Source organism: Hyperolius riggenbachi, chromosome 7 (genome assembly GCF_040937935.1).
Source record: "Hyperolius riggenbachi isolate aHypRig1 chromosome 7, aHypRig1.pri, whole genome shotgun sequence".
Classification (NCBI taxonomy): domain Eukaryota; kingdom Metazoa; phylum Chordata; class Amphibia; order Anura; family Hyperoliidae; genus Hyperolius; species Hyperolius riggenbachi.
This window is the reverse complement of record NC_090652.1, coordinates 26125722-26147878: the sequence shown is the minus strand read 5'-3', so window position 1 is coordinate 26147878 and position 22157 is coordinate 26125722. Positions and strand designations below refer to the sequence as shown.

Here is a 22157-nt window from a genome sequence, read left to right as displayed (position 1 = left end):
TACATTTTCCCTCCCCTGGGTCATGTGACTCGTTAGTGTTACATTTTCCCTCCCCGGGGTCATGTGACTGGTTAGTGTTACATTTTCCCTCCCCGGGGTCATGTGACTGGTTAGTGTTACATTTTCCCTCCCCGGTGGGCATGTGACTGGTTAGTGTTACATTTTCCCTCCCCAAGGTCATGTGACTTATTAGGGTTACAAGGTCTCCGGTGTGAATAGGAAGCAGGTGTTTTACATTTGGTGTTATCGCTCTCACACTCTCTCATACTGGTCACTGGAAACTCAATATGGCTCCTCGTGGCAGAGAACTCTGAGGATTTAAAAAATAAAAAAAAGGCTTCTCTACATAAAGATGAGTTAGGCCAGGGTGACAAACTCAATCACACAAGGGGCTCTTTCTAACTCTATCTAACTCGCGGGCCAAAATTGTTTATTAAGACTTAAAGGAAGTCTGAAACAAGTATTTAAATAAAACAGATACCTAAGCAGAGGTAAGGCTCTGTGTCCTATAGAGCCTTCCCGTTCTCCTGCCGGTCTCCTCATTCTCCCGCAGTCTCCTCAGTATGAATCTCCTGCTGCGGGAGACTTCGACAGACTTCAGAAGCACTCAAGCTTCCAAAGACCAGAAGCTCTGTATTGCGCACACACACAAGTGCGCCAGAGAGGGTGCTTGCGTGCACACAGTGCAGAGCAACCCATCTTCAGAAGCCCAAGTGCTTCCGAACACTGCCAGAGTCTCCCCAACCCGGAACAGAGCTGTCCACGACGGAATTGGTTGGAGACTGCTAATGGGGGAAAGCGGAGAGCGGCAGGAGAACGGGAAGGCTCTATAGGACCCAGAGCATTCCCTCTCCTTAGGTATCCATTTTTTATTTTAATATTCGCTTCAGTGTCACTTTAAAATTTATTGAACAATCTCAAATTAAATGACGTAATTATAGCGACCGCGAGGGGCCAGCTCCTCCCCTTTCTTTAGCGTAGCACAGTGGAGCAGTGTAATATTTACCTGCTCCAGTGCTGCTTTGGTTCTCCTCTGATCTTCCTGACCATATTCTCTATGCTGCACACCTCTGGCTCTGAATGCAGGTCACGTGATCAGAAGTGGGAGGTATGGCAGCACAGAACAGAAGAGACATGATGCAGCGCTGGGGCTGGGCCTACTCGCTTTATGGGGAGATGGTGTCGGGATGGGGGAGAGGGGTGTGGTCATGTGTGTTTAACCAGCCACAAAGAAGGGGTTGGATCTCAGGAGGGGGTCCTATGGTTTGTTGCTGCACCCCAGCTCAAAATGACAATAATTCAATCAGAAAACGGGCCACGGGTGTGCTCCTCTGAATGGGATAGCAGTGTGCCGTCATTCTTTTACTGCTTACAGTGATGCTCCCGAGGGCCACGTAAAATGGCAAGAAGGACCACATTTGACAAACGGGCCTTGAGTTTGACACCTGTTGCCTAGTCTATAAGACTGCCGACACCATGAAACTGAGCTCCAGCATGGTGGCCAAGACTATATAGAAGTGTAACAGGCCAGGTTCCGCCAAGGACAGACCTCACCATGGTCAGATAAAGAAGTTGTTAGCATCATATTCAAAGTTTGTCTTTTGCAAATAGACATATGAGTGCTGCCAGCATTGCTGCAGAGGGTGAAGTAGTGGTGGTTGGGGGGTGGCGTGTGTTAGCCTGTCAGTGCTCAGACAATACACTGCACTAAATTGGTCCCCATGGCTGTTCTCCCAGAAGGAAGCCTCCTCTAAGGATGGTGCAGAAGAAAGCCCAGTTTGCCGAGGACAAGCAGACTAAGGACATGGATTACTGGAACCCTGTCCTGTGGTCTGATGAGATCAAGATAACCTTATTTGGTTCAGATAGTGTCCAGCATGTGTGGTGGCAACCAGGTGAGGAGTACGAAGACAAGTGTCTCTTACCTACAGCCAAGCATGGTGGTGGGAGTGTCATGGTTTGGAGCTGCATTAGTGCTGCCAGTACTGGGGATCTACGGTTTATTGAGGAAACTATAAATGCCAACACATACTGTGACATACTGAAGCAGAGCATGATCCCCTCCCCTTGGAAACTGGGCCACGTGGTAGTATTCTAATGTGAAAACAACCAAAAACCACTGCCTTGCTAAGGAAACTGAGGGTAAAGGTGCAGGACTGGCCAAGCATCTCTCCAGACCCAAACCCTATTTAACATCTGTGGGACATCCTTAAATGAAAGGTGGAGGAGCGCAAGTTGTCTAACATCCACCAGCTTTGTCATGGAGGAGGGGAAGAGGATTCCAGTGGCAGCCGGTGTAGCTCTAGTGACCTCCATGCCCAAGAGAGTTCAGGCCATGCTGGAAAATAATGGTTGGCACACAAAATATTGACACTTCAGGAAGAATTATGAATTCTTCATTTAGGGGTGCACTTACTTTTGTTGCCAGCATTTTAGAAATTACTTGCTGAACGTTGTATTGTTTTGATGGGTCGGCACATTTACACTCTTGTACAAGGTAGATAGATAGATATTTTTTGTTCTACCACTCTTAGGCCTCGTTCACATCTGACTAGCGCAGATGGCCGTGCGTTCCGAACGCAGCGCATATGATCGCACTCCATCCGCGCCGCTGATCCCATCCATTGACAGTGATGGGATCAGCTCTGTGCTTCCGGGCAAAATGCAGGCAGCAGTACGCAAGCGCTTCCCAGCGCATCGTACTGCTGCGCAGCGCAGTAGATGTGAACGGTAGAAGGGCTGTCTATGCCCTTCTGCCATTCCTGCGTTTCAGCACATCATACGCTACCATATGCGCACGGAAGCGCATATGATGTAAACGAAGCCTTAGGGCCAGTTTTCACTATGAGCAAATTGCTGCGTTTTGCCTGCATGCAAATATGGACAGAGGATCCAGTTCAAACTCCTGACTCTAACATACAAAGCCCTCCACGAGTTGTCTCCTCCATACATCTCCTCACTAATCTCAAGATATTGTCCCTCCCGCAACCTTCGCTCCTCCCAAGAAATTCTCCTGGCCTCTAAGCTGATCACCTCCTCTCATGCTCGCATCCAGGACTTCACACGAGCATCAGCCCTTATCTGGAACTCTCTTCCACAGCCTGTACGTCATGCGCCAAACCTGGACATCTTCAAACGCACTCTTAAAACACACCTTTTCAGACAAGCTTATAACATGCTATAGCCCTTTATTTACTTATTTGTCACAATGTAATCAGAGGCAAAGAATCACTGCCTCATCCATCCTCCACCCCCTTACCTAGTGTGTCCCCCACTACCTATTAGATTGTAAGCTCGCAAGGGCAGGGTCATCCTCCTAATGTTTACTGTTTTTGTAACAATATTTGTGCTGCTTGGAACTCTGCTGTATATTTGTTAGTTGTATCTATGTTCCTAATGTCGTCTTATTGTGCTTTGTAAAGCGCTGCGGAATATGTTGGCGCTATATAAATAAAAAATAATAATAATAATAATAATAATGGACACGTTGTTGCGATATTGATGTAATATGTCAGTATCCGTCTTCGTGTTGATAATTCTGCATAATTTTGTATCCTCTGCAAACATGGCAACATTACTCTGTATTCCGTCTGCTAAATCATTAAAGGGCACTGAGCTGTGTGTTTTTACTGTTTAAAAAACAAATCTCCCCAAAGGGAGGTTCATATTGTGGTGTGCCGCTGGGGGAGGCACCATTACTTACCTAGGGGGTGCTGATCCTCTGGCCCCGCCCTAGATACTCCCTCTTCTTCTCCCATCTGATGTTGTCCACAGCTTGTATGGTAATTTTTACTTCCCAGTGGGGTCACGTGCACGGCGCATGCGCACTGGGAGATGGTACAGCATACTCACATCCAACCAGACTACATTTCACAGCTTTTTGTCATGGCGCGCACGTACAGGCATGACCCCAGCTGGGAAGTACAAATTCCCTTACAAGCTGTGGAAAACTGTGCAAAGGGGAATATGGAGGATCCAAGGCAGAGCCAGAGGATCAGCACCCCCTAGGAAAGTAATGGTGTTTCCCAACCCCTGTGCCCCCAGCGGCACACTGCAGTAAACTGTGAAAACACAGCTCTGTGTCCTTTAACCACCTGAGCGGTCTGGACGAGCTGAGCTCGTCCAACACCGCCGGAGGTCGCCGCTCAGGCCCTGCTGGGCCGATTTTAATCAAATAAAAAGCAGCACACGCAGCCGGCACTTTGCCAGCCGCGTGTGCTGCCTGATCGCCGCCGCTCTGCGGCGATTCGCCGCGAGCAGCGGCGAAAGAGGGCCCCCCTAGCCGCCTGAGCCCTGCGCAGCCGGAACAAAAAGTTCCGGCCAGCGCTAAGGGCTGGATCGGAGGCGGCTAACGTCAGGACGTCGGCTGACGTCGATGACGTCACTCCGCTCGTCGCTATGGCGATGATATAAGCAAAACAAGGAAGGCCGCTCATTGCGGCCTTCCTTGTTTATTCTGGGCGCCGGAGGCGATCGGAAGATCGCCTCCGGAGCGCCCTCTAGTGGGCTTTCATGCAGCCAACTTTCAGTTGGCTGCATGAAATAGTTTTTTTTTTATTTGAAAAAAACCCTCCCGCAGCCACCCTGGCGATTTAATCAGAACGCCAGGGTGGTTAATACATGAATTGCATTGGACCTAGTACTGACCCTTGCGGGACCCCACTGTTAACAGTTTCCCATTTTGCGTATTCTCTTTTTACCATCACTCTTTTCCTTCTGTCCATTAGACAGTTCTCTATACACATACACATATTTTCCCCTATCCCTGTATACTTAGCTTCTGCACCAGGCTATTGTGGGGAACAGTGTCACAGCTCTCTATCCACATACACACACGTTCCCCCAGTCTCTGTATCCTCAGCTTCTGCAGCAGGCTATTGTGGGGAACAGTGTCACAGCTCTCTATCCACATACACACACGTTCCCCTAGTCCCTGTATCCTCAGCTTCTGCAGCAGGCTATTGTGGGGAACACTGTCACAGCTCTCTATCCACACACACACAGTCCCCCAGTCCCTGTATCCTCAGCTTCTGCACCACGCTATTGTGGGGAACAGTGTCACAGCTCTCTATCCACATACACACGTTCCCCCAGTCCCTGTATCCTCAGCTTCTGCACCAGGCTATTGTGGGGAACACTGTCACAGCTCTCTATCCACATACACACCATCCCCCAGTCCCTGTATCCTCAGCTTCTGCAGCAGGCTATTGTGGGGAACACTGTCACAGCTCTCTATCCACATACACACATTCCCCCAGTCCCTGTATCCTCAGCTTCTGCACCAGGCTATTGTGGGGAACACTGTCACAGCTCCCTATCCACATACACACGTTCCCCCAGTCCCTGTATCCTCAGCTTCTGCAGCAGGCTATTGTGGGGAACAGTGTCACAGCTCTCTATCCACATACACACATTCCCCCAGTCCCTGTATCCGCAGCTTCTGCTCCAGGCTATTGTGGGGAACACTGTCACAGCTCTCTATCCACATACACACATTCCCCCAGTCCCTGTATCCACAGCTTCTGCAGCAGGCTATTGTGGGGAACACTATCACAGCTCTCTATCCACATACACACGTTCCCCCAGTCCCTGTATCCGCAGCTTCTGCACCAGGCTATTGTGGGGAACACTGTCACATACACACATTCCCCCAGTCCCTGTATCCTCAGCTTCTGCACCAGGCTATTGTGGGGAACACTGTCACAGCTCTCTATCCACATACACACGTTCCCCCAGTCCCTGTATCCTCAGCTTCTGCACCAGGCTATTGTGGGGAACAGTGCCACAGCTCTCTATCCACATACACACGTTCCCCCAGTCCCTGTATCCGCAGCTTCTGCACCAGGCTATTGTGGGGAACAGTGTCAAAAGCCTTTAGTCTTTTAAAGAATGTTTTTTTTAACCTACCATGTATACCTGGATAGAGATGGTCGGAATTGCGAATTAGATGAAATTTCGGTCAGAATTCCAAATTTCAATTCCAAGTTCACAAAGGTTACAATTTCACTTTGGATCTTTGCATTCCTGTCTCTCCAGCATGCGCAGTAGATATGTTCCGCAATTCTTGGGAAAATGAGAGTGATAAATGTCTGCTGAGCCCACAGGCATGCCAAATCACTGAGCAAACTTATTTCTAAAGTCGGTATTCCGAGAATTCTGACGTTCAATTGGGAAATTCTGACGCAAACGTTGGAGTTTGGAATTTCGTGTGGCGCTCATCCTTATTCCTGGAGCCAAATATGACAGGTGGGCCATAGTACTGTCAACAGTTTAGAATGTAAGCTCACAAGGGCAGGGCTCTCTCACCCTTTGTGTCCTGCAATTTGTTATACATTTTATTAATGTCACTGTCATATAACGATACCAATTCTATATTTTGTACCAATTCTGTATTTTGTATATTGGTGTACACCATTGTCTGTATTATTTTGTAAACCCATGTTTGTTTCTTACTTTGTACAGCATCACGGAATATGTTTGCGCTTTATAATTCAGTAATATGATAATATTAAAGTGGACCTGAACTCTTCAACAGGATAGAAGGAAAACGGAGAGAAATGCACCCTGTATGTATTTGGAGAGTTTAGCCTGTCTAATTCCCCCTCATCTGTGTAATCACAAGCTGTAATTTGATCTCTCCCCTGTGTCACATGACTGCCTATGGCTGAGATGGCAGATAAGCTCATTTGAAACAACAGGATATTAACAATATGTCTGCTTCCAAGAATCAGGAAGTAGGAACAATGCAGATTTATTGCAGGATTTGCATCAGCATTAACAAAGAAACGTTTTTTGTTTAACCTCCCTGGCGGTCTATTAAAACCACCAGGGGGCAGCGCAGCACTTTAAATTTTTTCTTTTTTAATCATGTAGCTATCCTAGCGCTAGCTACATGATAGCCGCTGTGCAGCGGCATCCCCCCACCCCCTCCGGCGATCAGCTCAAACAGGAAATCCCGTTCAGAACGGGATTTCCTGTTTGGCTTCCCCCGTCGCCATGGCGACGATCGTCATCGACGTCATCGGGAGACCCGATCCACCCCTCAGCGCTGCCTGGCTCTGATAGGCCAGGCTGCACAAGGGGTCTGGGGGGGGGGGCGCGGAGGGTAGCAGCGATCGGGAAGTACACGCAGCTAGCAAAGTGCTAGCTGCGTGTACCAAAAAAAAAATTATACAAAACGGCCCACCAGAGCCTGAGAAATCCTCCTGAACGGCATAGCCCGACCTGTGGTCGGGCTTACCGCCAGGGAGGTTAAAGCTTATTATGTTGTTGTGTATCTTTTAGAGCAGAGAGGACATTCTGAGTTCAGGTGCGCTTTAACACAAAGGATTGTGTAATTTTGTAATTTAATCCTCTGGTGTAATAAACTGTTACACCCTCAGTGTAGGCACATATGTTTCTTTACATCGGTGTACAGTGACACTCAGGTGTCTATAAATCCCTCAATTACTTACTAATACTTTTACAATTGTAAAAAGCCTTTTCAGGAGCCCAGACACCAGCCACTTCCTGCACTGTAGTCTGTGCTATAGGCAGCAATCTTCTCAGGCATAACACAGCCTGTGCCCGATCCCTTTCAGTCTGAACAGTGCAGATGACACAATCCAAGCAGCTGCAGAAGCCACACCCACAGGCTTGAAAGCTCACCGTCTCACAGATTAGCTTCTGGTCATGTGATCAAAATTTCAAGACAGGATTTAAAGCTGCAGAAAGCTGTGTTTATACAAAAAGGTTACATTTAAGTGGTCTGAATTCTGAGCTATTATTTGAATGTATTACTTTTAGCTCTGACGCACTTTAGAACAAACATCTCCATTATCTGGATTTATTCGCATTTTACTCAGCATTATAATAAACAATATACATATAATCTATGTACTTCACTAGAGACATCACTTTACAGCCTACACTAATAAATCCAATCTCTAACAGTAAACAAGCCCTGTTACCATAGCAACTACAAATGCACGTTTCTTCCAAAAATGGTCATTCTGGCCAGAAACACAAACTGAGCAAAAGATTTACAAAATTGAGCAACAAAACCCCCCCCCCAAAAAAACCCAACCAAACAAACAAAACAAAAGAAAAACGAACAACATCATAGCACTTCTACTTTTAAAGGTGACTGTCAGTGTGCTTGAAAGTCAGAAGTCTCTTGCAGTTGACATATAACTTATTTTAAAGAGACACAATAAAATTGTGTCAAAATCGGGATAGGTAGGTTATTTGGAGATTGTGTGCTATGCTCTCTCACATACCAGCCAACACCTCTGAAATGCCATTTTAGGAAGAAATCTTCACCCAAGCTTTGTCACACACATAGAAAGCAGCATGGAGGGGCTCAGTGAAGGTGGCAGTGAAGGTGTGTAAATGGCTGATGGGGTCATCCAGCTGGTAAAAGGACAGACGGCCAGCTTCATAATCCAGATATATTCTTAATCTTCTGCAGGGAGACTGAGGATTTAATGACTTTCTCTGTGAATCATGGGAAGCAGAATGTTCATCCTCATATCTGCGGAAGCTCCAAGATTTGTTATTATCTCCAATGCCGGATTTCTTCCCTTTTCTCTCTATACTAGCATAGCTTACCCCAACATCCCAATCTCCATCATCACTGACCTCCACTTCCCAGTAATATCTCCCAGAGGAAAAGCTCTGACAACTCATCACCTGAGGGTATTCTGTAAACATTTCCAGTGAAGGTGGTCTGTCCTGATCCATGTCAGACACTAAGACAATTTTGAAGTCATCAGACAAATCCAAACTGTCATTTGCAGTATCTTCATCCAGTAACAGATCTGTTTTCTTTGGAAAAGAGAAGACAGTTTGTGATTTCATCTGAGTAATGAGTTCCTGAATGGATTTTTGTAACACAAGCAAAACGAGAAAATCATCCGAATCAGGAAGAGAAGGTTCCTCCATATCTTGGTCAGCTGTGTCGGATTGTGGGTCTTGCAGGACAGCTATTGGGTCAGTCATATTACACATCTTCTCAATGCGAGCCATCTTCCTGGACAGTTCCCCTCCTTGTGTCTCCAGATGCTGGATACAATCAGAGACAGACTGTGATATCTGCTCTTCTTGCCTGGTGATCTCATTCAGGACTTTCATCTCATGGACTTCCAGCTGTCTTCTGAAGTCTGCAAACAGAGCTGTGACTCTCTTCCTCTCATCAGCTGCTTTTTCTTCTGCTTTTCTTTTGTGGTCCTGTAGGCTCTGGATTCTCTCTTCATTTATCCCTCTCTTTGGAGCCATCTTTTTAAGATCATATCTTAGTTCCTCCTTTTTCTTCTCAGAAGCCTCCTCTAGAAGTTCCACCTGGTGTCCTTTGTGTGTTCCAACAAGACAGCAGGACACACACAGACAGGTGGAGTCCTCAGAGCAGTAATACTCCAGGAGCTTTTTGTGGATGGAGCATTTCTTGCTGATCAAGGAGGACGTGGGCTCCACTAACACGTGGTCCACTGTCTTGTTATGGGCTGCCAGATGATTATCACACATGGAGGTTTCACAGTGTTGGCAAGTCTTAACGGCTGGAACAGGGCCATCCATGCAAAACGTACACTGAACCTCTTGTTTCTCTTGTTCCATGGCTATGAAGTTGTCCACAATGTTGCTGAGATTTTTGTTCCCCTCCAGCACAGGACGATCTTGGAACATCTCTCTGCACTCTGGACAGGAATAGACTCCGGACCTCTCCTGCGCATCCAGAGCAGTCACAATGCAGCCCTGACAGAAGATGTGCCCACATCTCAGCGTCACCGGCTCAGTATAAACATCCAGGCAGATGGAGCAGCTCAACTCGTGTCCAAAAGAAGCAGCTGCCATTCTGGAGGGAGAAAGGAAAGGAGACTGATCATTGGCATCATAAAGAGGGCGGAGAGAGACATTTGTGACCTCATTAACCAATAACTGATTCAACAAACCTGCTTTTGATTTATTAAAAAAACAGGTGGAGAAAGTTTGGCTCTAATTTATTTTATCTAAAACCTGGTACACTGTAACGATTGGTGTCAGCAACACAGAGGTTTTTCTCACCAATAATACAGATGCTATACCTGATTATATGGTGATCTGCAGAATCACCAATAATACTAGTATAGCTAGACACAGGACACCCAATGTGATAATGTGTTTGGTGCAACAGTATACAGAGAAGTTCTCTCCCGAGGAGCGGGAGATAAAGACACTACTGCAGCCAAGGATTCCCTGAAGAGCAGGGAATCAGACTGCACTGCAGCCAGTGGACCCCTGAAGGGCAGGTTACCACTGACTGTGCTGAAGATTATCTCCTTATGTGGAGGAGATACAGACTGTACTGCAGCCGAGGAATCCCTGAGGAGCAGGGAACCTTGGATGGTACTACAGCCAGTGGACACCTGAGGGGCAGGGACCACTGACCGGGCTGCAAGAGTGGTAACTGGTGAAATGAGAGATGTGATCGGGCTAAAGCCAAGGATTCCCTGAGGAGCAGGGAATCAGACTGTGCTGCAGCCAAGGATTCCCCGATGGACTGGGAATCAGACTGTACTGCAGCCAGTGGACTCCTGAGGGGTAGAGACCACTGTCTGAGCTGCAAGATGGTCTCCTGAGGAGCAGGTGACCCTCGCAGCTAATGAACACCTGAAGAGCAAGTGTCACGGACAGTACAGCAAGGCCGATCACCCAACGAATGAGTGACAGCCAGAAAGGTCAGACAAGCCAGGTCGGCAACACACGGACAGATAAGGTACAGAGACGGAAGACTGATTCGGTATCCGGGTACAGGCAAATGTTGGCAACAGTTATCAGATAGGCAAAGGTACCGAATCAGTAAGCAGGAGAGTGGTTAGGAAAGCCAGAGATCATAACAGGTAAAAGTATATATGTCAATCCTAGTCTTAGGTGTGAGGTCCTTGGTCTCAACACCTGGGAACTAGTCTAACAGATAAACAGTAGCAATGTAGCAATCTCCTAGTCTTAGGTGTGAGGTCCTTGGTCTCAACACCTGGGAACTAGTCTAATAGAATGGTAAACAAGTCTCACAATACAATACTTTAAAGGCTATCCACGGAATCTGACTAAGTGTGAATTCCCAGCTCCGACTGGTTCTAACACACTGTAAGATCTGACTGGGGTCTGAGCGCTCACACGTTAGCATTCGCAACAGCAGACAACTTGCAACTGCCAGGCAAGTCCTATATATACCCAGAGCGCTCCACAGCGCCACCCCAGCTGGGATCAGCTGATCGGCATGATCAGCTGACTCCCCTTCTGCTAGCATAAAGGGCCTGTCGCCTGGCGCGTAGCTCTCAATCTGTGTGCACTAGAAGGACCAGGCGAACCAGCAGCATGTTGCTGCGCGGCAGAAGCCGCCGGCTGGAACGCGGAGATAGCCGCCCTGCCGCTTGCTCGCACGGCGGCATCTCCGCTATTCATTACATACACACTTTCAATTATGATTGGACAATCAATGATCAATTTTACCACCTCTATCATGTAGTATGCGAGAGCTTGCCTACACAATACACTCGTAGAAATCAAGGATCCATATGCAATTGACTTTTTCTCCCTGGTGAGATTTTCACACCTTGCCATAAAATGCAAGCAAGAAAATACTTACAATAATGTTGATACAGTAGTACTTTTTTTTACTAACTTTTGGGTACTTTTTCAATTGTAAAATGCTTCAAAGTTATTATAAAGAGAATATGAAAATCATCTCCAAGGCGATAACTCAGGATAAAAAGTTATTTGCATATGGCCCAATATCTGCTGGCCCCCCACATGGAGGTGGTAAAACTGGTCAGTGATTGGCCAACCATAATTAAATGTGTGTACCAGGCTTTAGAGTGTCTACACAAATCTAATAGTGATTGACCAATTTGACCACTTCCATGTAGTTTGGGAGCTTACCTTCACAATCTTCTTCATACTACATGGAAGTGGGGAAATTGAGCAATCAAAATTTGATGTGTATATGCATCCCAAGATGACAGTAACTGAAGTCATATGCGTACAACTTGTGATATAATATATATATCAGCGGTGCTCTCACAAGTGATTACTCGTGATTCAAATGAGCTGTAATTGCTGCATGTGTGCGGGCTGGATGCGGCGGGGTTAATTACCCATAATGCCACCGTCCGCCCTGCGTTCCAACAGCTTGCACGCGTCCTATTGGTCGCGTTGCAAACCTCGCTATGGCGCACTTCCTCCTTCCGTAAAATACTATTCCCCATATAGCAACTCAGAGGGAGAATTCGGCGTCCGCAGATCACTCAAACCCCGAATTACTCTTACACACCCTTTAGTGCTATGGCAGCGCCTAGTTTCACCTGCTTCGCTCAATTGAGGCAGGGATTACACTGGCAAAATCTGCACTAAAATGCATATAATGTATGTAGAGATACGGTGGTTTGCAAAAGTATTCGGCCCCCTTGAAGTTTTCCACATTTTGTCACATTACTGCCACAAACATGCATCAATTTTATTGGAATTCCCTGTGAAAGACCAATACAAAGTGGTGTACATGTGAGAAGTGGAACGAAAATCATACATCATTCCAAACATTTTTTACAAATAAATAAATGCAAAGTGGGGTGTGCGTAAAGCAGGGGTTCCTCGAGATCAAAAAATTTTTGCAGGGGTTCCTCCAGGGTAAAAAGGTTGAGGAAGGCTGGTCTGGACCAATGAAAATGGCTCAGCCTGTGAACCAATGGGAAGCCCCGGCGGCTGAATCAAAGATGCTTTGCCGGGAGTCTGTTATTAGCGAGTGTAATTACAGTAACTCATACACTGTAATTACACAGCGGGGACTTGCGGCGGGTGTAAAGCGGCGGTAGGGAAATTGCTTACTATTATCTTTTCAGCTACGTGGGGGGTTGTACAGACTAGCGGCGGCCGGTGGGGAGCTCTGGGGGTCTCCTTATTAAAGTAGACCCCCAGATGCAGCGGCGATGTCGTGCGTTAGCATGTTTACACCTGCTATTTGCAGGTCTAAGCTAACGCTCATGTCTGCCGGGAAGCATCGCTTCCCGGAGGCATGCAAAGTGCAATAGGATAGGGTGTAGGGAACTTGCTGGGCGATAATTGGTGGGTGGGAGGGTGATTGTTCTGCCTGACATCCAGTTATTGATTTTTATCCTTTTGATATAATAAAGTGAAGATTTTTGTACCTATTACATGCTTTTCTAGCCTTGGTCTTGTCTCGCTTTGAGCACTATTCCCTTTTTTTAGTTATTGCTGGGCGATAATATCGCCCAAGCGAGTTTTTTAACACCCTGCCTAGGGCTAAATGCAATTGGATCGGGCGACTTTATTGTCGCCTGATTATCGGACTCACCAGCGTTTAACACTGGCGAGTCTGACAATCGCATCGGGCCCATTGTGTTCATTTCATTTCAAATCCATTGTGGTTGTGTATAAAGCTAAAAATGTTAGAATAGTGTCGATGTCTCAATATTTATGGACCTGACTGTAGGTGCTCCCAGTTTAGATAGGCAGTATAGTTGCCCCAGTTTAGGTAGCCAGATAGGTCCATCAGTAGGTAGCCAGACTGCTCCTCCCTCCCGCGGCTCTTTGACAGTCCCTGGCGCCCTCGCTAGCCGCTACAAAACCTCAGATCAGCAGCGACCTACTGCGTGGTGTGATGAAGCAACAGGAGAGCGGTTCCTCTGGTAACGGGGAATATACAGGAAGTAAGTACTTCCTGCTTATAGGCCGCTAGTGGAGCCGCTCTACTGATCCTTCATCACGTGACGCCGCAGGTAGCTGCTGATCTGAGGTCTTGTAGCAGCTAGCGGGGGGCAGGGACTGTCAGAGGAAGCGGCCACTGAGAAGGTAAAATGAGCAGCGGCCGCGGGGAGCGGGCATGATACCACTCTAGCATCACTGCTGCCTGATGCACATCATCAGGCGGTGTTATGGGCGGACTGCCCCTGTGTGCAATGGACACAACATTCTCAATGAATTAACTGCTATGCAGGTCGTTCCAAAGATCACAGCAGTTTTGTAATATTTTTCTGTTGAAAGTATTAATGAGACTGGATATGGTTAATTTCTATAGACTTTCATAGTGTGCATTTGCAGTGTCCAGAACATGTTCCGCCACAGCAGGCATGTACAAAGTCTGGACAAATGCAGCCTGTCCGCTCTGCCTCCTTCTCAGCTTCTCTGTAGTAGTCCAATAGTAATTACTATAGGCCTACATTAAAAAAAATGGCCGACAGCGAGTCTGCATTCATGGCCAATTTTACATAGTGTGGGAGTGGGAAGCGTGGGCGATACAGGACTGGAGAGCATGACCGATACAGGACCAGGGGTGTGGCCAATATAAGACTAGGACGTGGCCAATACAGGATCGGGACGCGTGGCCAATACAGGACCGAGGAGCGTGGCAAATACAGGACCGGGGAACGTGGCCGTTATAGGACTAAGGAGCAGTAGCTGATATAGGCCTGGGAAGCGTGGCCAATATAGGACTAGGGAGCGTGGCCGATCTAAAACTAGGGAGCGTGGCCGATATAGGGACTGGGGAGTGTGGCAGATATAGGACTGGGGAGAGTGGGCAGCAGAGGACTGGGGAGAGTGGGCAGCAGAGGACTGGGGAGCGTGGCCGATATAGGACTTGGAAGCGTGGCCGATATAGGACTGGGGTGCGTGGCCGATATATAGGACTGGGGAGCGTGGCCGATATAGGGACTGAGAAGCGTTGGCCAATATAGGACTGGGGAGCGCGGCCGATATAGGACTGAGGAGCTAGGCTGATATAGGACTGGGGAGTGTGGCAGATATAGAACTGGGGAGCGTGGCCGATATAGGACTGGGGAGCGCGGCCGATATAGGACTGGGGAGCGCGGCCGATATAGGACTGGGAAGCGTGGCCGATATAGGACTGGTTAGCGTGGCCGATACAGGACTGGGAAGCGTGGCCGATACAGGACTGGGGAGCGTGGCAGATATAGGACGCGTGGCCGATATAGGACTGGTTAGCGTGGCCGATATAGGACTGGTTAGCGTGGCCGATATAGGACTGGGAAGCGTGGCCGATACAGGACTGGGGAGCGTGGCAGATATAGGACGCGTGGCCGATATAGGACTGGTTAGCGTGGCCGATATAGGACTGGTTAGCGTGGCCGATATAGGACTGGGGAGCGTGGCCGATATAGGACTGGGGAGCGTGGCCGATATAGGACTGGTTAGCGTGGCCGATATAGGACTGGGGAGCGTGGCCGATATAGGACTGGGGAGCGTGGCCGATATAGGACTGGGGAGCGTGGCCGATATAGGACTGGGAAGCGTGGCCGATATAGGACTGGGAAGCGTGGCCGATATAGGACTGGTTAGCGTGGCCGATATAGGACTGGTTAGCGTGGCTGATATAGGACTGGGGAGCGTGGCTGATATAGGACTGGGGAGCGTGGCCGATATAGGACTGGGAAGCGTGGCCGATATAGGACTGGGAAGCGTGGCCGATATAGGACTGGTTAACGTGGCTGATATAGGACTGGCGAGCGCGGCCGATATAGGACTGGGGAGCGTGGCCGATATAGGACTGGGAAGTGTGGCCGATATAGGACTGGGAAGCGTGGCCGATATAGGACTGGGAAGCGTGGCCGATATAGGACTGGTTAACGTGGCTGATATAGGACTGGCGAGCGCGGCCGATATAGGACTGGGGAGCGTGGCCGATATAGGACTGGGAAGTGTGGCCGATATAGGACTGGGAAGCGTGGCCGATATAGGACTGGGAAGCGTGGCCGATATAGGACTGGGAAGCGTGGCCGATATAGGACTGGTTAGCGTGGCCGATATAGGACTGGGGAGCGCGGCCAATATATAGGACTGGGGAGCGTGGTCAACATAGGACTGGGGAGAGTAAGCAATATAAAACTGGGGAGCATGGCCGATACAGGACCGGGAAGCGTGGCTGATACAGGACCGGGGGGCGTGGCCAATATAGGACTGGGGAGAGTGGCTGACACAGGGCTTGGGAGCATGGTTAGTATAGGACTGGGGAGCATGGTTAGTACAGGACTGGGGAGCATGGCTAGTATAGGACTGGGGAGCATGGCAGAGGGAGTCCTGGAAGATGAAGAAGAACTGAGGAGAGGGAGGTGGCAGGAAACAGGAAGCAGAGGGAGAGAGAAGGACTGGAGGAGGGGTACAGATGTACAGGAGGGGATATCAGAGGGACATGAGGCAGCAGGGAGACAGGAGAGGGACACTGGAGTTAGAGGGTGACGACATTACTGACACAAGGAGGTCACACAACCATTAGTTACCTGCAGTCCTGCACTAGCTGTGGGCTGTAGTGTTGTCCGGATCATGAACGATTCGGATCTTTGATCCGAATCTATTTTATGAGTCGATCATCCGAATCATCAAAATGAACGATTCGGATCGCAAAAGGGGCGGGGCCAGGAGCGACACGCCCCCTCTCAGCGGGCAGCGGGGTCCTGGAAGCAGGGATCGCTCTGTTGGATGGGAGCCAGCCTTGCAGGGACAGGTAGATGAGAGAGAGGGGACATGGGTGCCACTGCCAGATATGTGTAGAGCACACATACTGGCTGCAATGTGCTGCCCATTATAGGCTGTCTGTTCCGTAGTGCTGCACAGTGATCACATTGGAAGCTTTTGGCTCAGCATAGCTCAGTAACTTTGCAGACAGTGTGATTGAAAGGCAATATAATCCTCCTGCACACGGCACTAAACAGCTGCACTTATCTTCTGGGAATGCTTTCTTTCACTGTGCGACCTTTTCTTTCAAAGTGTACAGATGAACATATATGATATAGGTGAAATATATGTAATGCATATGACTTCAGCATGTGGGTATTACGTGCAAACATTTCTGCTCTCTGCTCGTCCCTCCTCCCATCTCTGTCCACTCCCTGCCCTCTGTCCATCTTCTCCCCTTCTCTGTGTGTCCACTCCCTCCCCTTCTCCTGTCCACAGACCTGTCCTGCTGTTCATTTCACCCCCGAATGCTTCTGGTAGTAAAATGATCCGAGATTCGGATCAAAGATCCGGATCTCTTCAATGATCCGATTCGAATCATCCGGATCATTGAAAAGATCCGAACTTCCCATCTCTAGTGGGCTGCCAACCATACAACGGCCCTGCGTCAGCTTTACACTCCCGCGCTTCTTCTAGGGCTCTGCGTGGGGGTGGAGCGCATGGTAGACAGACACGTCATGCTGCATTACGTGTTGTGATGGAAACCCTCCTAACAGAGCACTAGCGTCGGGGTGATGATCTCTATATCGCCATCTTGTGGACAAACCTCAAACTGCACACAAGAATTGCTTTATTAGAAAAAAAAAGTAAGAATTTTCAATGAGGAAGGATGATCCCATTTAGCAAGAAATCGTTGCTATTGCAGCATACAAAAAACATGCCTGTGTCCACAAACATTAAAAATGACAGGCTGTGTCCTAAAGGATACATGAGGGAAAAAAATAAATGAATGTTGATCTACTTACCTGGGGCTTCCTCCAGCTCCTTGAAATCTCTGTGTCCCCATCACAGCTCCACTGGCAGCCCCTCTTTTGTTGGCCCCTCTGTATGAGCCGCCGACCAGGGGAGGTTAGGTGATTTCTGCGCATTTGTAAGTGTGCACATATGGCCAGTAATATTGTGTCTGCGCAGAGCAATCCCGGCCACGTCAGCTACAGAGGGGGCCACAGAAGTGTGGCTGCCAGCGGAGCTGTGATGAGGGACACAGAGACTTCATAGGGCTGTAGGAAGCCCCAGGTAAGCAGATCTGCATTTATTTTTTTCTCTCAAGTATCCTTTAATGACGGAGGGTTGAGGGGCTGTCAGGCTTAAAGTAAATCTGAAGTGAAAAAAAAAGACACACACCAATAAAGAGGGAAGGTCCTATAGAGCCTTCCTATTCCTAACACTGTCCCCTTGTTGCAGCCCCGGCCGTCACCCCCTTTAGAGGTATTCCACCAATTGGTTGAAGGCTGCTCAGTGAGGCTTCGTCAGCTGAGTGCTCCTGAAGATGGGCCGCTCCATGCTGCACATTCCTGAGCGCACTCTCACACACACTTGCACATGCGCAGTACGGAGCCACCCGTCTTTCAGAGCACCCAGGCCTTTCTGAAGTCTCCAGTGGTGGTAAATCTGACCGTGGGGTGACAGCGCTGGAACATAGGGACCATGAGAGGAACGGGGAAGCTTTATAACTTGTGGTCTGCATACCACTAGTGGTACTTTGCTGTTGGCCAGGTGGTATGCCAGGTGGTACGCATCAAACTTTGTGGTAAGTCACTGCCCAGCTCTGTGGTGGCGGTGGGAGGCTACCTATATTGAAACTCTGGATCCTAAAGAGGCTTCCCCCTTCCTCCTTAGTAGAAGGGATCCAACGCTTGGACCCCCTGAAGAGCTCCTTGGCATCGTGTGCACATGCACAGCTCTCCGCTCTGGTGGAAACAGCCGAGTCCAATCGGGTCCGATCTATTGCGCAGGCCCACTGGTGGTACTTAAAAATTTTCGGGCAATAAAAGTGGTACAATTAGTGAAAAGGTTGAAAAAGCCCTGCTTTATAGAACCCAGAGCCTTCCCTCGCCATAAGTATCTTTTTTTTTTGTTTTTCCAATTTTCACGTCACATTTGAAGAGTCAAAGCTCGGGTTCAGAACAGGGACGGACTGAAAACTCATGGGGCCCCCGGGCAATAGGAGATTAAGGGGCCCCCCATACCAGTGTTTCCCACCTTTCACATTCTTTTTTTACAGGCTAAGATATAATAATTTACTGACAACAAATATTTTATAACGATAAAAACCCCTGCACCGTAAAATGGGCGTGGTCACGCAACATAACGTGGGCGTGGTCATGGGTAGGGCAAAATATACATGACCTTAGCAGTGGTGTAAAAGGTCTGCCGGGAAAGTTTGAACTCTGCCATAGTGTTTCCCCCCAAAATACATGTAATCTGACAGTATTTCACCAAAAATCCATGCAACTTGGCAGAGGTTCCTCCAAAATACAGATAATATGGCAGTCATTCCCCCAAAATAGACGTAATCTGGCAGCAGTGGTTCCCCAAATACACATAATTTAGCAGCGGCTCCCCAAAATATGCGTGATCTGGCAGCGGATCACCCAAAATACATGTAATCTGGCAGCAGTGGTACCCCAAAATACACATAATCTGGAAGCAGCCGTTCCCCCATTATACACAATCTGGCAGCGGTTCCCCAAAAATACACATCATCTGGCAGCTGTTTCGCAAAATACACTTAATCTGGCAGCAGCAGTTCCCCAAAAATAGTTAATCTGGCAACAGTTCCCAGAAAATAGGTGCCCCCAGTATAGGTAACCAGGTCAAAAGGTATCCCCAGTGGAAGTAACCAGGTCTATAGGTTTTCCCAGTGCAGGTATCCAGGTCTATAGGTGTCCCCAGTATAAGTAGCCAGGTCTATAGGTGTCCCCAGAATAGGTAGCCAGGATTATAGGTGTCCCCAGAATAGGTAGCCAGGATTATAGGTGTCCCCAGAATAGGTAGCCAGGTCTATGGGTGCCCCCAGTATAGGTAGCCAGTTCTACAGGTGTCTGCAGAATAGGTAACCAGGCCTATAGGTGTCTTCTGTATAGATAGCCAGGTCTATAGGTGTTCCCAGTATATGTAGCTAGGTGTATAGGTGTTCCCAGTATAGCCAGGTCTATGGGTGTCCCCAGTATATGTAGCCAGGTGGATAGGTGTCCCCAATATATGTAGCCAGGTCTATAGGTGTCCCCAGTATATGTAGCCAGGTGGATAGGTGTCCCCAGTATATATAGCCAGGTGGATAGATGTTCCCAGTATAGCCAGGTCTATAGGTGTTCCCAGTATATGTAGCCAGGTGGATAGGTGTCCCCAGTATATGTAGCCAGGTCTATAGGTGTCCCCAGTATATGTAGCCATGTCTATAGGTGTCCCCAGTATATGTAGCCAGGTTTGTAGGTGTCCCCAGTATTTGTAGCCAGGTGTATAGGTGTCCCCAGTATATGTAGCTAGGTGTATAGGTATCCCCAGTATATGTAGCCAGGTGTATAGCTGCCCCCAGTATAGCCAGGTGTATCCCTAGTATATGTAGCCAGGTGTATAGCTGCCCTTAGTATAGGCAGGTGTATAGGTGTCCCCAGTATATGTAGCCAGGTGTATAGCTGCCCCCAGTATAGCCAGGTGTATAGGTGTCCCCAGTATATGTAGTTAGGTGTATAGGTGTCCCCAGTATAGCCAGGTGTATAGGTGTCCCCAGTATATGTAGTTAGGTGTATAGGTGTCCCCAGTATATGTAGCCAGGTGTCCCCAGGAGGGGAGGCAGCCAGTGAAAGGGAGCGGTGTGCAGAACGTGGGGAAGGGGGAAGTCACCCCCCCCTTCCCTCACCTTGGGGCCCCCCTTTCCTGGCTGTCCCCTCCGGAATACTGAAGTGTCGCACTGTCGTACAGCGGCTGACAGTGGGCAGAGACTTACCGCTGTCCAGCCACCGGAGGGAGCTGTGATCTGTGCACCGCAAGTCTGGTCTACTCAAGACCAGACTTGCGGCGCACAGATCACAGCTCTATCAGCCGGCTGTAACAGCGGTAAGTCTCCGCCCGCTGTCAGCCGCTGTACGACAGTGTGACACTTCAGTATTCCGTATGGGACAGCCAGGAAAGGGGGGCCCCAAGGTGAGGGAAGGGGGGGGGGGGACTTCCCCCCCTTCCCCGCTGTTCCCATTGCTCCCTTTCACTGGCTGCTTCCCCTCCTGCCCAGGGTTGACTGGCGGGGCCCCCCCTGACCACGGGCCCTCGGTCCGTGCCCTAGTGCACTAATGGTCAGTCCGCCCCTGGTTCAAAAACAAGCACTTACCTTCAAGTCAGATTTGAGTTTGCGGTCCACGCTTTGTGTTGCGGCTGTGAAGAAATGCAGTCTATCGGCATTTTGCATTTGCGGTCCAGCGAGCGTGTTGTGCGTTTGCGTTCCGTTTGACAGTGTAAAGGCATCATATTAATAACATAGGATGCATTTTCCATCCAATTTTACGTTTTATTGTGTTGCGGTAATCACAACGTATTCCCCTACAGTGTGAATGGGCCCAAAGGTCTTCATTATGTGTGCATTTGCATCTATTAGAGGGTAAGTAGGGCTGTACAGTGACAGGACATGTAGTGATGGGAGGAGCATGTAGTGATGGGAGGAGCATAAGGCATTTGGGTTCTAGGTCTGTACTCACTGATGGGTAGATCCACCCTTTAACAATGAGGTCACACTGTCATCACTCACATGGGGTTTGTTCATCCTATCTCAGGTGCGTACGCAATGCTGAATTTGATAGATTTGGGTCCTTTTCCACCTCCAATCACCATGCAGTGACATCACAGTCGGGACATTTTTTGGCCCTTTTGGTGCCCCAGGCAAGGCCCCTATCCGTGTCTTATATGAATAAGAGGGTCATAGCCCAAGTTAATTTGTTTTGTTGACCTTCCCGGTTCTCTCACCATGCCCTTGCTTGCTCCGCCCCCCCACCCATTGAAGTTATTCGACCTGCAGGTCAAATAGCCCTTGGACAATAACCAACAGGCACTTGCCAAAGAGCCAACTCCACGGCCAGCGGGAGACAGAGGAGGACCAGAGCTGTGGCGAGGGACCAAGGCGGCTGCCAGGGGCTGGAAGAAGCCCAAGGTGAGTAAAAGTAAATTATACCCGTTTGCCTCAGGAGTCCTTTAAAGGAATACTGTAGGGGGGGTCGGGGGAAAATGAGTTGAACTTACCCTGGGCTTCTAATGGTCCCTTGTAGACATCCTGTGCCCGCACAGCTACTCACTGATGCTCCGGTTCACTTCTGGAATGTCTGACTTTGTTCAGCAAGAAGCAGCGTGTGTATCAGCGTCTATGAAGAGGTGAAGACCGGCAGCAAGTGAGCGGCGATTGGAACCAGGGAGGTGAGTTGCTGATAGTGTTGGGCGAACATCTAGATGTTCGGGTTCGGGCCGAACAGGCCGAACATGGCCGCGATGTTCGGGTGTTCGACCCGAACTCCGAACATAATGGAAGTCAATGGGGACCCGAACTTTTGTGCTTTGTAAAGCCTCCTTACATGCTACATACCCCAAATTTACAGGGTATGTGCACCTTGGGAGTGGGTACAAGAGGAAAAAAAGATTTAGCAAAAAGAGCTTATAGTTTTTGAGAAAATTGA

General features: G+C 48.7%; 2 protein-coding genes across 3 annotated transcripts in view; both read right to left on the bottom strand.

Annotated features, from left to right (window-relative positions):
* The window catches only part of LOC137524173 (E3 ubiquitin-protein ligase TRIM39-like), a 123444-nt gene that overhangs the window by 60415 nt on the left and 40872 nt on the right, over nt 1–22157 (bottom strand). The gene's annotated exons all lie outside the window — the stretch shown is intronic.
* LOC137525447 (E3 ubiquitin-protein ligase TRIM39-like) lies at nt 8050–17023 on the bottom strand. 2 transcript variants are annotated; one of them, XM_068246538.1, is made up of 2 exons: nt 16941–17023; nt 8050–9829 (listed from the first exon to the last, which is right to left on the bottom strand). In XM_068246538.1, the coding sequence occupies exon 2, from the start codon at nt 9826–9828 to the stop codon at nt 8284–8286; it is 1545 nt and encodes a 514-aa protein (XP_068102639.1). In that variant the 5' UTR covers nt 9829; nt 16941–17023; the 3' UTR covers nt 8050–8283. The 2 variants fall into 2 exon arrangements, with proteins under 2 accessions (XP_068102639.1, XP_068102638.1); XM_068246537.1 differs by lacking the exon at nt 16941–17023 and adding an exon at nt 16266–16489.

Coding starts and splice junctions, on each gene's coding strand:
- LOC137525447 (XM_068246538.1), bottom strand. CDS start 9,828: ATGGCAGCTGCTTCTTTTGGACACGAGTTGAGCTGCTCCATCTGCCTG.